The following is a 13,646-nucleotide window of genomic DNA, read 5'->3' as shown; positions in this document are numbered from 1 at the left end:
AGCTGTGTTCAACTCGACTGAGATGCAGGGGTAACTAAGGAATTTTTACAGGTCAGTTTTACCAGGAGAGTTTTCACAGGGACAAACAGAGCTGCATTTCTAAATTCTACACATACATATTGAAGAATTATTCTGAACATTGAGCAATGGCTGAGAATAGAGTGTATGGAAATGTCCATATCGGTGTAAGTCACATTGGATTACAAGAAATAGCAACCAGCTGATTTTTATTCTATCATAACCAAGAGCTACTTTATTCAGTCAGTAACTGCTTTATCCTGGCCAGAACTGTGGTGGATCAATCAGTACAATGGGTACAAGGCACAAGGCAAATTAGCATAGACAGTCCAGCTACTGGCATGTTTTTGGAAGGTGGAAGGAAACCAGTGAACCCTTGAGGAACCCCGAGTTTATGATCAAACCAGGGACCCTGGAGCTGTGAGGCTTTAACGCTACATGTTGAACAACCCATAAACCACGAAAATGGCATTTTTATTTCTTAAAGATACTTATATTTGTTGCCACATGATCAAACTTGTAAATTTTACCTGATCATTTATCTGACTGCTGCTTTGAAAGTTTGTTGCACTGCTGAGCATTAGCAACATCAGCAATCCCATTATTTTGTGTGTGTGTATATTTTTGTGTTATAAAAATTTGTGTGCTGTTGTTATTCCTATTCTTATGAAAAACCCTAAACTCTGCTTTTCACTGTGTCTGTTTGCATAACTAGGCATGTTTCTCTTCAGCACGCAGATCAGTTAATTTTTAAAATACCTCTTTGTGCTGAGTAGTTACTGATATTATGCTAATAATTATTAGTGGAAATAATAATTTATCAGGATCTATCAAATATTTTTGATTTCTATGAACTTGCATTTTGTAAACAGCACTTTGGTGAATCAGTTTGGGTTGTATTTGCATGTTGGAACATGATTGGCTGTTATATTTTCTGTTGCAATAACATACCTATGTTTCTTAAAAGGACATGTTACAACTGCAGCACTGATCATTTTCACTTTTAAAAGGATTTTATACAATTTCAAATTTTCAGAAAGACATTTTATAAAGTTTCAAATGATTTCAACAACTCGAATTGGATTCTGCCTTAAAAATGGAGGTCATTCTGTATAATTGAATCAGCCAAATGAATACATCCAAATCTGGACTATGCATGAGAATTTAAAATATAAAATGTTGACATTATCTTCAACATCTTCTTCTTGTCTTTTACAAGCATTTGCATATTTCTTTACATTGACATCTGATTTACATTCATCATACTATGTTTGCACCACAGGGCAAAGTAGAAAGAAAATAGAAAACTCCAAATAAGGTTTAATTATATAGCTGCAATCATTGTCCAGTGTCTCAATTCCATACAAAATAAATATACATATTTTACAAGAATTCCAGTGTCTTATGGAAAGTATGAAAAAACACAAGCAACAGTGTTCAGGACTGCTTCAAAACACTGAAGTGGTTCTAACAGAATGGGGAAACAAAATGACAGCACTAAGAGCCCAGTGTTTTCTTATATTTCAGTCCTCTCATGTCCAGTTAAAAGATTTCATAAAAACATGGCAAACACATTAAATTTTTAATTTGAATTAATCACTAACTCTTCACATTTCATAATTTACTATAAAAAATATCGCATCTTTCGTCTGCATTAAGGGAAGTGTGCACAAGAAGAAAGCGAAATGAAGTTTGTTGTCATCTTGTGAACTCTAAGGCACCAGAGTGACCCAAAAGTTAACTATGTTAACTTCCATTGAGTTGCACTGTATGTTATCTTAAAAAAAATCATTATAAAATGTGCCTGAAAACTCACAAAAACAGTCCATATACAAAATAGTCATTTTCACCATTATCTACATAATTACAAAACAAAACTCCTCTCGGAGGACAGACACAGACTAGGGCACTTGGTGAAAAATTCAGCTCATATTTGCATTAACTAAAAGTCTTTTTAGCACACAAGTTTTATCTGAAGTCTTTCCCACTCATTCAGTTCAGATAAGTACTAGTGATAGCATCCTTTATCACATTTAGTAGTTTTTAGCTCGAGTCATTTGTAGCATACAGCTCAGCATCGTGGGGGATGTAGTCTACACATCTTGCAGCAGTTTGGCACAGTGCGTATCGCCTCAAGTTCAGTTTTATACATTCCCTTTTGTCATTTATGTTTCGGTCCCAGGCAAGCAGAAGTCTGCAGTAATACTGTTCTCCAATGGAGTTACAGAGGTTGAGAAAGAGAGGCCAGGAGATCCATAAAACATGTTTATCATTCTTTCCGTCAGGTTGCCCCTATCTCCACTTCTCTGCTCTTCTGTATTATGTAGAGAGCCTCCTTTATGCAGGGAAAGACTCCTCTGGCTTCCTGCTGGGTCAGATTGAGGTTTCATTACTGCCTCTGGGAGGAAAAAAAGAGAAAAAGCGAGGGATGGAGAAAAAGAAAGACATAAGAGATGGAGTGAGTGACAACATGCTGGTTAGATGGGATTTCAGGTAGGGCTACAGGCAGATGGGACAAAAGTCCATGCAAAAGTGTAGGTAAAGAGAAAAATGTTTTTCACAAGCATAAAAGATTGTGTTATGTCATATTGTTAGGGGTTACATGACTGCTTACTCTGAGTCTGACTGGTTTCCTCCGTTGATGTTCAGGACAACTCCGTTCTGCTGCTCTCTGGAAGTCACAAGACGGTGGGGGTTTTTGATGAGGACATTATGACTGTTAACACCATCACTGGGGGTTACAGGTGCCGTGTGTGAAGAGATGGTAGGAGGGTTGTAGTCTGAAAGTTTCTCTCTCAGTTTGTTCTTCATGTTCTTGTCTGAAAGTGGTGGAGGATATGTGATCTTGTTCTTCAGGATACCTGTGGACAAAAAGGAGTTATAAACAGATGTATAAAAACAAACAAATGTATAATGTTATCCATCCATCCCATCATCCTTCTACCTATCAACATTCCCATCCATCCAACATCCAGTGTGTCCACATAACAAATCATTTACCATACATGCAGCCAGCCAGACATCTCATCTGTCCCAACTCCTTTCAACTTATCAAGTAAAGTCAAGACAAGAAGATTTTTTTGTCATTTCAACCATATATAGCTGTTGCAGTAAACAGTAAATTGAGACAACGTTTGCTACATAGAACAAAAACAGAGCTAAGGACTTAAGTAAGTTAGTCCTAGCCACATAAAGTGCATTTGTGCAACCTGGTGCAAACAGTGCAAGACAAAAGACAGTGCAAACAAACAATACAAAACACTACCGACTGTATATTCTAAAGTACATGAGCAAAAATATAGGTATGAACACTTAATATAATAGCAGCAGTTATATGAGATATTATAATGTGTTCTAGCCTCACATCCATCCATCCATCCATCCATCCATTTAGCATTACTTCTATATTATCTACATATAACCAATGTAGCCTCACATCAGTTTAATCATTCACCCATCCATCCATGCATCCATCCATCCATCCATCCATCCATCCATCCATCCATCCATACATACATACATCCAGCATCCCATCGAAGCCCTCTGCATGTCATCTATATATCCTCATGTCAGTCCAGCTCTCCATACATCTCTCTATACATTTTCCATTCGTCTGTCCTTTCAGCTATTTACTGTATATACCTATTTATATAACATTCCATCTATTCCATCCATCCATCCAGCCATCCTTCATATCAATGAATGGCCTTACAAAATAACACCATGTTTATTGGTAGGAATGTTGGTTTCCAAATTTGTTTGAGGTACCAGTTGTATCTGATAACAGACAAAAATTGTCCTATGTCCAACAAACAATTATATTAAATGTTATTTCTTTCCTCACCCTTCCTCTGTTCTGGCTGGTGGTTGCTGTTTGTCTGGTTACTGGTTCCCCCATCTTTGCTTGATGAGTCCTTATCCTGAGGTGGTTCTCCAATATGGTTCAGTTTGTTCTCCTGATGGAGCTCCACATTCACTTTTGTCTCCACCCTCAGTCTCTCTGCCCCTCCGGCCTCCTCACTGTCACTCGCTGTTGTGGCCTCAGCAGGCCAGTACGGCTTCATGTGATTAGACACTGAGTCCACTGTGGTGTAAAGGAGAGAGAGATAAGTGAATACAATATATGAGAAAAGAAAAGCACATATCTTCCTTGACTAATCTGTTTATGTACAGTGCTGATTAATAAATAAACTGCAGAACCTTTTGGAGTGCTGTGTAGTGGCTGTCGCTCATTGTTCCACTTGGGCTTCATATGGATTTCTTCATCATCATCCTCACTGTCAGAGGAGTGGGACGAAGCGTAGGAGCTGCTGTGCTCATCTACAGATAGCTCGCTGTCTGAGTCTGAGTCTGAGAACAGCACACAAAAAACAACGCAACATACAAGCATAACTCAGTCAGTGGAACTGCTGCAAAATGGCTGCCCATCTTTACAAACTAGGTTTTAGAAACATGTTTACACAAACATGTTCCTGAAACAAAGCAATAAAATGTGATCTAATGTTAAAACGAGAATTAAGAAAGATCTTGTACCATCCGTCTTAGTTCCGTTGCGGTGGAACAAGGAGCCATCAATGTCTGTTAGTCCTGCTTTCGCTGTTCCCGAAGAGACGCTGGGCTTCTGGTCATCTCTGTGTTTGTGAGAGAGTGAGGGATAGAGAGAAAGAGGATGCGGAGAGATGATTAAACAGAATAGAGAAATACAGTGAGAAATGAACAAGGAGCTACATCCCTGTTATCCTATTTATCCATCCTTCCATACATCCACTCATCCATTTATCCCTTCCATCATTGCATACATATGCTTTACGTAGTACACAGTGCATGGAGTAAGTGCATAGTGCGCAGGACATCATTTGGGACACAACTTAACTTATCTTATTTGGTGAATTTAACTAGAGTTTATGATATAGTGTAAAGTTGCCTAGCCTTCTAAAACCTGCCACAATGTGTTGACTTCCTGAATAAGAAGGTTTAATACTGAAACCCCAGCTGTGTATTTCAGACTAATAAATTACTGTCACCAATCTGACACTGATCTCAACAACCCCTATTGGTAATTCTAGGCTTTTCAGTGTGTAGCTACAACAAAGCACTGCACTTCTACTGACTCCTGATGACTGATGTGATAGCTGGAGGCACTTAAGCTACATGTCCGAGTCTGTTCTAGTTGGGCTCAAAATTTCCCAAACGATTACCACTCTGCCTTAGTCAGACATAATTTAAAGATTACAGTGGCAGATTAAGTGGCTGTATACCTGATTTCTGTTCTGAATAGGACTTGATAGCAGTAATATCATACTGAAGGATGAAATTAAATCAGTGCAGTTACATTGTGTTTGTGTGTGTGTGTGTGTGTGTGTGCATGCATGTGTGTGTGTGTAAAACTTCAGTGTTGTAGAGCTGTGGCAGTGCCATGCGCTTGAGCCAAAAGAGTTTAAGGATTGTTTTACATAAAATCATGAAAAAGTTAGAGTAGGTATGTCAGGCATTCGAGAGAAAAAAGAGCAAGGGATAACAACAAGAGTAAAGGAATTAGAGAAAAAACAGAGAGCGTTGGTGAGAGAAAAAAAGAGGAAAGGTGTGGCAGTGCCATGCATGCAGCAGGCTGTTACCTGAAAGTGTAAGAGAGGTAGCCGCTGTGGCTCTTGGCTGACCTGATGGTGCTCTCCAGAGACACGGTGGACTCTCCGATTGCTGAGCGGAACATTGTTCCATCCTCTGTGTAAGTGTTGTTGCAGTTCAGGGAGCGCTGGGAATGGGGGAAAAAGAAGAATGATGATGCACCGTTGCCAATAGTAATAAAACAAAGATTCATATTATTATCTCATATTGCATTCTGAATGTAAACAATGGATTAAATTAAACTGAAATCTTGTTATTCAAAAACAAGTATCCTGCAAAAAAAATATGAATTATCCACCTTTGCTATTTAAAGCATGTCAATCTTAGCTGACTCTTTGTGTAGGAGTATGTGTATATGTCTATGTGCTGCTTCCAATCATGACATGAAATGCCACCATCTCGTAAGGCAGAAAACATGGTTATTACAGCTTTATCGTTTGAGTACCAGTTTTAAAGACAGATACACTAACACTGTTTAAACACTAACACTGTGTAAACGCTAACAATTCGCAGCTAACATTAAAGTTTAATGTTTCCAGTGTTCAACTGAATTAAGGAAGTACCACCTTCCTGTCATTAGCCGTCTAACAGGAGACCTTTAAAAGTTACTGAGCCTTATAAAGGCCAGGTCTGTTCACATTTGTCTTTAAGACTGATACTCAAACAATTAAGCTCCCTGTAATGAACTCAACACGTTTTAGTTAAAACTATTTTATGTAGAAAGCAGCACCTATATAACATTAAGCTAATATATACATGCTTTTACTAGCAGTGTATTTTTTCAGTCTGCATTATACAGATTAGGTAGGGTTGAACACTCCTGCTGATGTGCTGAAATACAGATAATTGCACAATCAAATTGCTAGTGTGTTTGAAGACGGTAGACAGCCTGAGCAACATTTGTCACCTTTTCCCTACAGTGCACAAGTGGCATAATGATAACACAAGTGGCATAATAATATCAATCTTGACACTTGATTTATATTTTTCCATATTTTCAGTAGTAAAATGTTAATACACGCTAATGTATATAATCAGAAAAAAATAATAAAGGTCCAAGAATAGTTCACAATGCATGTGAAGATTTAATTAGTCCATACTGTACTCGAACAACAGACAGTGTATCAGACATTAATGCTGTCAGAGAGAGACCGTGGTGTGTAAGTGACTGAGAGGTTTCAGTTCTGCTACACAGCCCCATCCTAAACTTACAGTCAGCAGAGACGCACGTGTCGTAGTCGACTCATCCGGGACCGGCTTCTTCCCTGTAAACACGAGCTTCAGATTCTTCCTCACTTCTTTACTCAGCACACAGTGGAAAAGGAATATGAAAATTCCCTGCAAAAGCACATAAATTCCCAACAAATGTTACCCAGTGATGTGTAATTCAAAGCCATATTTTAGATCAGGTCAAGCTGTTTATTCTCTAGCTATTATATAATATTTAGGAAACATTTACAATAAACTATTATGAGGAAATGTATGTTCTATCAATGTTCTAACTGATAAATAAAGAATATATATAAAAACCCTAAATGCTGTCACATTTGTAGGAACTTGCTCAAGTCAAAAAACAAAATCAACAATCAGAATTTGTTCTAAAAAAAAATACATAAAAGATGGTTTACATATTACACTTAACCCTTATCATGTATCCTAATACATTTAGATGAAATCCAGTTTAATTAGTATAATAATAGTAATAATACTATTAATACTAATAATAATTAGTATTATTTCCATATTCTGCAACATGAAGTCAGTCATTAATTTCACAGTAAGTAACAGTAAACATATTAAAATATAATACTACATAAGTTACTACAAATAAATATTTTCACCATTTGCTAAAAAATGTTCTGTTGGAAAGCAAAATCTGAATTATGGCTACACTAAGTGTTTCATATTGGCATTATTTTAGTAAACTCACCTGCAAACAGCTGAAAATGGCAAACAGATAGTGGAAGATCATGACATTACTGTTGACAGCCATGAGGCCCAACAACCAAGTAGCACTGATGAGCAGCAAGAGCAGGAAGGCCATCCGCAGAGCAGGACTGGACACACACACAAACACACAAATATTTTTAAAAAATGGATTATCATAAAAATCCTAGATACTTGAAGTCTGTATGTGGATATAATCACTCACATGGCTCCAGACTTCTCAAAGCTTCTGCGCCTGCGTCCACATGATGCCTTGGCTGCCAGCACAAAGATCACTATGTTCACCTGTGACACAGATCAAGCCAAATGTGTGAAGCTTTAATGAGATTTATGCTAAGAACTTTTTAGAAGTTAAAAAATATAACAAAAAGGGTGTGATATTAAATAAATAAACTTCTGAAGAAGGGTAAATGGTTTACTAAGGATATACATAATTCAGTGATAGTGTCTACTGTGAACATGATTCAGAATATTTTCCTGGGCATGTGCTGAATTTTGTAATGCACTGACCAGCACAACAACGGCGATGGGTCCAGCGAAGCTCCAGATCAGTGTGTCATGGACCGAGAGCCAGCAAAAATCTGGGTTGCCATAGCCTTGTGGATCTAATCCAACAGCTAGACCTGCAAACACACACAAACACACATAGTGGATGTAAAGAGAGCAGCTTATGGGCTGAAGAAGAGTATGGCTGGCATCTGTGTGCTAGACCTGGTTTTGCGCTGGCTTTGACAGACTGTTAGAGGCATAAGTGATACCCTAAATCCAATACACTTCAGATGAGATGTTCTAACTAGACAGCAAGAAAAGGATTGTGTGTGTGTGACAGAGAGAGAGGGAGAGAGAGAGAGAGATATCTTGCTCCACATACTACTCCCTAAATAGAGAGAGATTCTGAAGTGGCATTAGGAATGAAGGCAGGAAATTAGAGAGGATGATAGAGAGAGAGAAGGAAAAAGAGACAAGCTTCTTTCCCACAGGGATCACAGCAATTGTTTTTTCACAGAAGAGACAAGTTCCAGCGTGACTTCATAGTGGTGTGGTTTGTGTTAAGCATTTTTACATGTCTGTTTGTGTATGTATGTTTATGGATGTACACCAGTTTATTTACCTGTCTTGTACTTAGTCATTGCAATTTGTACGTAACAACAGTGTAGTTACATAGATGGGAGGTTTTCTGTGATAATATAGTTCATGAAAAGCTACAGTGCAAAGACAAATTAAAGAAAAAATAAAGCAAATTGATATTGAGTGATATGTGCTGGGTCATCACAAGCCGCCAGAATCCAGAAGCCACCTTTTTTTTTTTTTTTTTTTTTTAAGCACATGCTGTTATACCAGTTCAAAATCTCTTTTAGGTGATCACCATAACCTGTGTATATAAATGTGTGTGTGTATGTGGGTGAGTTTGTGACTAACCTGTAATGATAGCAGGAATGCCCCACCCGATGGCATAATAAAATCGCATGTGGCCGTGGTTGATGTTGCGCATCTCTGTGAGCATACGGTAAATGTGCAGGCCTTCCACAAACATCCAGGCAAAAACGCACATGTAGAAGAAGTGCAGCAGGATTGCAATCACTGTACACACAAACTGCACACATCACAGACAAAGAGGAAGAAGGGAATGTCAGAATGGCACATCTAGTAGCATGTATAGTGTAGCTAGTAACGCTGTTGTGCCTGTTCACCTATAGAATTGTATAATGAAAAGGCTTATGGGGTTTACACAGTAATTTAAATATTGGAACAAACCCCAAAAATGATCCAATAAAATTTGGGATCGAAATTTTGTTAATTTTCCATTAAACCGTTTCATTTACTACATGTAGTTATGCTGCTAAGATCAACATTGGAGACATTCTTCCAACACAATGTGATGTAGACACAGTATGTATAACCAATCAGAATTAAACAATGGAACTCCTTCTGTTCCCTTTGGTGCTAACTGTGAACAGATCCTGAACAGAATCCTAAATGAAACCATTAACTGGACTTTGCAGCACAAGAAAAAGTACTATTAAACAGTACGATTGAACAGTATGCATTAATATGATATTATAAATAGCTTCACTAGTAGACACCAGTCCCTGCTTGTCTCCATGTTAAAGCTAAGAGGTTGATTTCAGAGAGAGTTCTTTAATATTGACTATACGACAACAAACAGCTTCCTGTTTATCAGAACACAAACATAGGCACAAAGCTGGAAAACAAGTAATGGTAAAGGTTTGTTATTAAGCGTGCTGCTGGAATAGAATATATAGAATAATATAACAGATGGGAACTATGGCACAAGTAATAAGCCGAGCATTCATGTCTAAAGAATTAGTTGGTGTAGGTGACATAATCTAGCTCACAAAAGAGATGCCTGTGGTATTTCTAAACCTTTTTATGGTGTCTAAGCTCCAACCAATTTACAGACTGCCACTGCCTGAGGGCAATAACTCAACTCAGCGCAGCAATACTTTAATCTAGCCCGCCTTCCAGGTATGAACAGCAGGAGCAGTGTGTGTGTGTGTGTGTGTGTGTGTGTGTGTGTGTGTGTGTGTGTGTATGTGTGCTCTAAAAAAAAGTATAATTACAGGGATTGTATCTCTACCAATAAAATGTCTCTCTCTCTCTGTCTTTTCAGTGGTGAATCACCTGAGTCTAAACAGACCCTTTTCCCAGTCATTTGTCATCTTTCAGCTTGCCCTAACCCCTCACTGCACACAGCTCCTAATTAAAGAATTATGGGATAGAATTACTTAAGTTTAATGGCAAAAAACAGGCCTAGAAAAAATGTTCCTCAAACGGAAATATTCAGAGAAAAAAATATTCATTTTGTATTTTATTAAACAAGAAATGTTTGGTATTTGGCTACAAGGCTAACAATTTTTCTAACAAAATGTGTTTCCTCAAATACAGTACACACCCAAATTTTACACACTCAAAAATTACATAACCTTATTTGTAAAATAGCAGCAATATTCTATATTTGCAGACTGAAGATCAAAATGGGCAAAGAGAGAGAGCCTCACCGGGTTGTCTGTCTGGTTAATGCCAATGAGGAAGACGAGCTCGGAAAAGAAGAGCGCCGCCACGAGGTTCTTGTGAATGCTGTGCAGGTTGGAGCGGAGCTTCCGCAGGATGGCCAGCAGAATGAAGGTGATCAGCAAAGCCAGCAGTGAGGCAGAGACTGTGGCATACGTGACTATCTTCAGTGGCAACACATCTCCATGCTGCGTGAAAGCGGTGGAAGTGACGTCAAGGTAGTGAACAATTACAGAAAGCAAGGAAGAAGAAATGCTTACACTAAACTTTCAAGTTTAACAGAACATTTTCCGTGGATGAAAATTACAGCTAGGTTTCTTCTCTAAAAATTGGCAGAAAAGCATATAATATATATATATATATATATAATATATATATATATATATATAATTATGCATGTTGTGTGGGCTAGGTGTGTGGACTAGTAGGCACACTACAGTGTTTTTTGCAGAGTCCTTGTTGTTGTACATCTTTGTTAACTGGTGTTCTCTGATTTATGTTTTTCAGATTTCTTGTGTCTTTTTTGTATTTTTTGTTTGCTCAGATTTTGACTAGTGTTTTCCTATGTCTGTTGGTTCTGTTGCTTTATTAATAAAACCCCTGTCTGTCTTCTATCCCTGCATTTGGTTCGCACCTGACACCCTACCTCTCTTTTGGAGATGTCCATGAGCACGGCGAAGCTGGTCATATGGTTGCACTGGCAGCTGATATGGGTTTTGTTTCTGAAGGTGAGCTCACAGCCCTTAGAGGACCAACCTCCTGTCCCTCCAATACTACAAAACGTACACACACACACACACACACACACACACACACATGGTTAATATACAGTAAGCTAATTTATCCTAGAAAGCTAAACTGTAGTGTATAGTCTTACATGTGGACTATAATACCCACCTACATAATGTTCATTTATGGTTACACACTGGGCTCAGAAGTTTTAATTTAGCTACAATTTTGACGATCAGAATATCGCTTTAAATCACAGCACCATCTAGAGAAACCTGGAACAACTGCAAACCCGCATGAAGAATTACGACTATAGGTTCACATAAAACAAACTCACGCGATGGAGTGATTCCAGAACACACACACAGGTTTAGACCTCTCCTCTGTCTCCAGCAGAGTGTAGTCGAGTGTGATGGGCCTCTGCAGCGGCATGGACAGGGGTTGGTCTTCACTGTGCACTGTAGTGCTGATGATGGGTGTGTTGATGACAGGCCGATTGGGAAGTCTGCAGAGAAAGAGAGCAATGCTGATTCCTGAAATAGACCCCACTCAATCTCTGGCTCCAGGCCAAACAGTGTTCAGGATCAGTAGGAACAGCTGTAGCATACCAGCAGTCCTAAATATTAGGATATGCCCTCGTCGGAATAACAAACCACTACTGATGCTTGCATACCGTGTGAAAAGGCATGCTGTAGTTGATATAACTGTGGTTTAAGGTTTTATGTTGTGATAAAGTGTGATTCTGAGGTCAAGCATAGTTCCTTAAATATCTACAAAGCCATGCACGGACAGTGCACATGAACAGAGTGGCAACTCAGATCAACAGAGAGTAAATGCGGAATAAACCCCAGAATTAATATTGCATGGATATTATGAATAGTGCATGTATGGTTACTTTATCTTAATCACTTTATCGTTACAGTTTATACTCATTGTGATAAAGGGCTAATTTCAGGTCTTTACATTACTTTACTTTTTACTCATGTTGTTGCTTCTGTATTTGCATACTACTCTTTTTTCTTTTTTAAAGTTTCATATTGAAAAAAGCAAGATAAAGGTCACATTGATGTAAAATAATGCCCTCAGTTCAATGGTCCACCCAAAGTAACACTTATGTATATAAAAATCAAAACCTATTCATGTATATTACACCTAAATATTTAAAAAAAAAGAGCTTTCTAATCTGACAGACAACTTGATTGACAGGCAAGTAGATATCTCTCCTTTCTCAAGAGGTTTGAATTAAAAAAAGGTCTGTAAAATTCATCTGGATAAAATGTAATGGTAGGATGAGCGTGTACCTGAGGCTACGTCGATCAGGGTCATAGCGCTCGGGTAGCAGCTGCCCCAGTGTTCGGTACACGATCACAACAGCCACAGGGAACTGATGAGGGCTTTCAGCTTCCCGCTTCCTCTTTTTAGCAGTCTCATGATATTCCTCAGTAGACCGGGTCTGAGGTGCTGGCTCGTCTGTTGGAACAACTGCAGGGAAATGCAGTGTGTCAGATTGGGTATAATAATTCTGTCTCACATCATGTGGAAAATAAATAACATATATGATAGGTTTATCTATAAACCTTTACACACCTAAAAGCTAAAACTATCGGCTGTGCTTCATGTGAAATATCTAAGGTTGTGATAAAAATGACCTTTATTAAGAGTTTAGTCTAAAAATGCAACACGGAAATGCACTAGCCATTTAAACAAGGTAATTTAAAAAGCTTTGCAGTGTTATGAATAAATTATCAAGATATTAGTAACCCAGCCACATTTAGTGACAGTGCTGATCATTCATGTGCATGCTTGCATACAAGTGTTTACCCTCGTTCTGAGTTGACTTGACGGTAAACTCTGGAAACAGGACAGTGGACTGCAGCTCTTTGGGATATTCCTCTTTAATCTTTTGGAAAGGAGGCATCTTTACATCCTCTGGTGTGGAAAAGTCCAGATAATCCAATGCCATAACTTTAGGAGTAAAGAAGAACAATCGTTATGAGTTAAATACAGTCATGTTACATTTGAAACATCTGAACATCTAAAAAGCGTTCAGTAATGTCTTAAATTTCTGGTCATGAGGTGTTTTATTTCTGTCGGCGAAATGACTCACTCATATTGTCTGTAACGATGATGAAGGGTTTCAGGTAGGTCTTCCTCATGTTGCGAGCCACAGTGGTGGTGTAATCCTCAAACTTACTGAGCAGGTGTGCCGTCCCACCCTCTGTCCTCTGGATGTGATCCCAGTGCTCCTTATTGCTGGGGTCTAAGATGGCACTGCCTGCCTTTACTATGTTCTG

General features: G+C 38.4%; 1 protein-coding gene across 4 annotated transcripts in view; it reads right to left on the bottom strand.

Annotated features, from left to right (window-relative positions):
- Positions 1-1,326: 1,326 nt before the first annotated feature.
- celsr1a (cadherin EGF LAG seven-pass G-type receptor 1a) overlaps positions 1,327-13,646 on the bottom strand; it is a 74,648-nt gene continuing 62,328 nt past the window's right edge. For 2 of the 4 annotated variants that reach the window (XM_060889085.1, XM_060889088.1), the window contains 17 exons: positions 13,460-13,643; positions 13,174-13,317; positions 12,654-12,834; positions 11,690-11,857; positions 11,270-11,396; positions 10,611-10,811; positions 9,010-9,184; positions 8,101-8,213; positions 7,796-7,875; positions 7,574-7,700; positions 6,856-6,981; positions 5,634-5,770; positions 4,552-4,649; positions 4,219-4,368; positions 3,863-4,102; positions 2,633-2,879; positions 1,327-2,383 (listed from right to left, as the gene is read on the bottom strand). In XM_060889085.1, the coding sequence (XP_060745068.1) occupies positions 2,356-2,383; positions 2,633-2,879; positions 3,863-4,102; positions 4,219-4,368; positions 4,552-4,649; positions 5,634-5,770; positions 6,856-6,981; positions 7,574-7,700; positions 7,796-7,875; positions 8,101-8,213; positions 9,010-9,184; positions 10,611-10,811; positions 11,270-11,396; positions 11,690-11,857; positions 12,654-12,834; positions 13,174-13,317; positions 13,460-13,643 (2,526 nt within the window). In that variant the 3' untranslated portion in view covers positions 1,327-2,355. Of the gene's footprint in view, positions 2,417-2,632; positions 2,880-3,862; positions 4,103-4,218; positions 4,369-4,551; positions 4,650-5,633; positions 5,771-6,855; positions 6,982-7,573; positions 7,701-7,795; positions 7,876-8,100; positions 8,214-9,009; positions 9,185-10,610; positions 10,812-11,269; positions 11,397-11,689; positions 11,858-12,653; positions 12,835-13,173; positions 13,318-13,459; positions 13,644-13,646 lie in introns of all 4 variants that reach the window. The other 2 variants (XM_060889086.1, XM_060889087.1) reach the window with 2 other exon arrangements.

This window comes from Tachysurus vachellii, chromosome 16, assembly GCF_030014155.1.
Source record: "Tachysurus vachellii isolate PV-2020 chromosome 16, HZAU_Pvac_v1, whole genome shotgun sequence".
NCBI lineage: Eukaryota > Metazoa > Chordata > Actinopteri > Siluriformes > Bagridae > Tachysurus > Tachysurus vachellii.
This window is presented reverse-complemented; position numbering and strand designations above follow the sequence as displayed.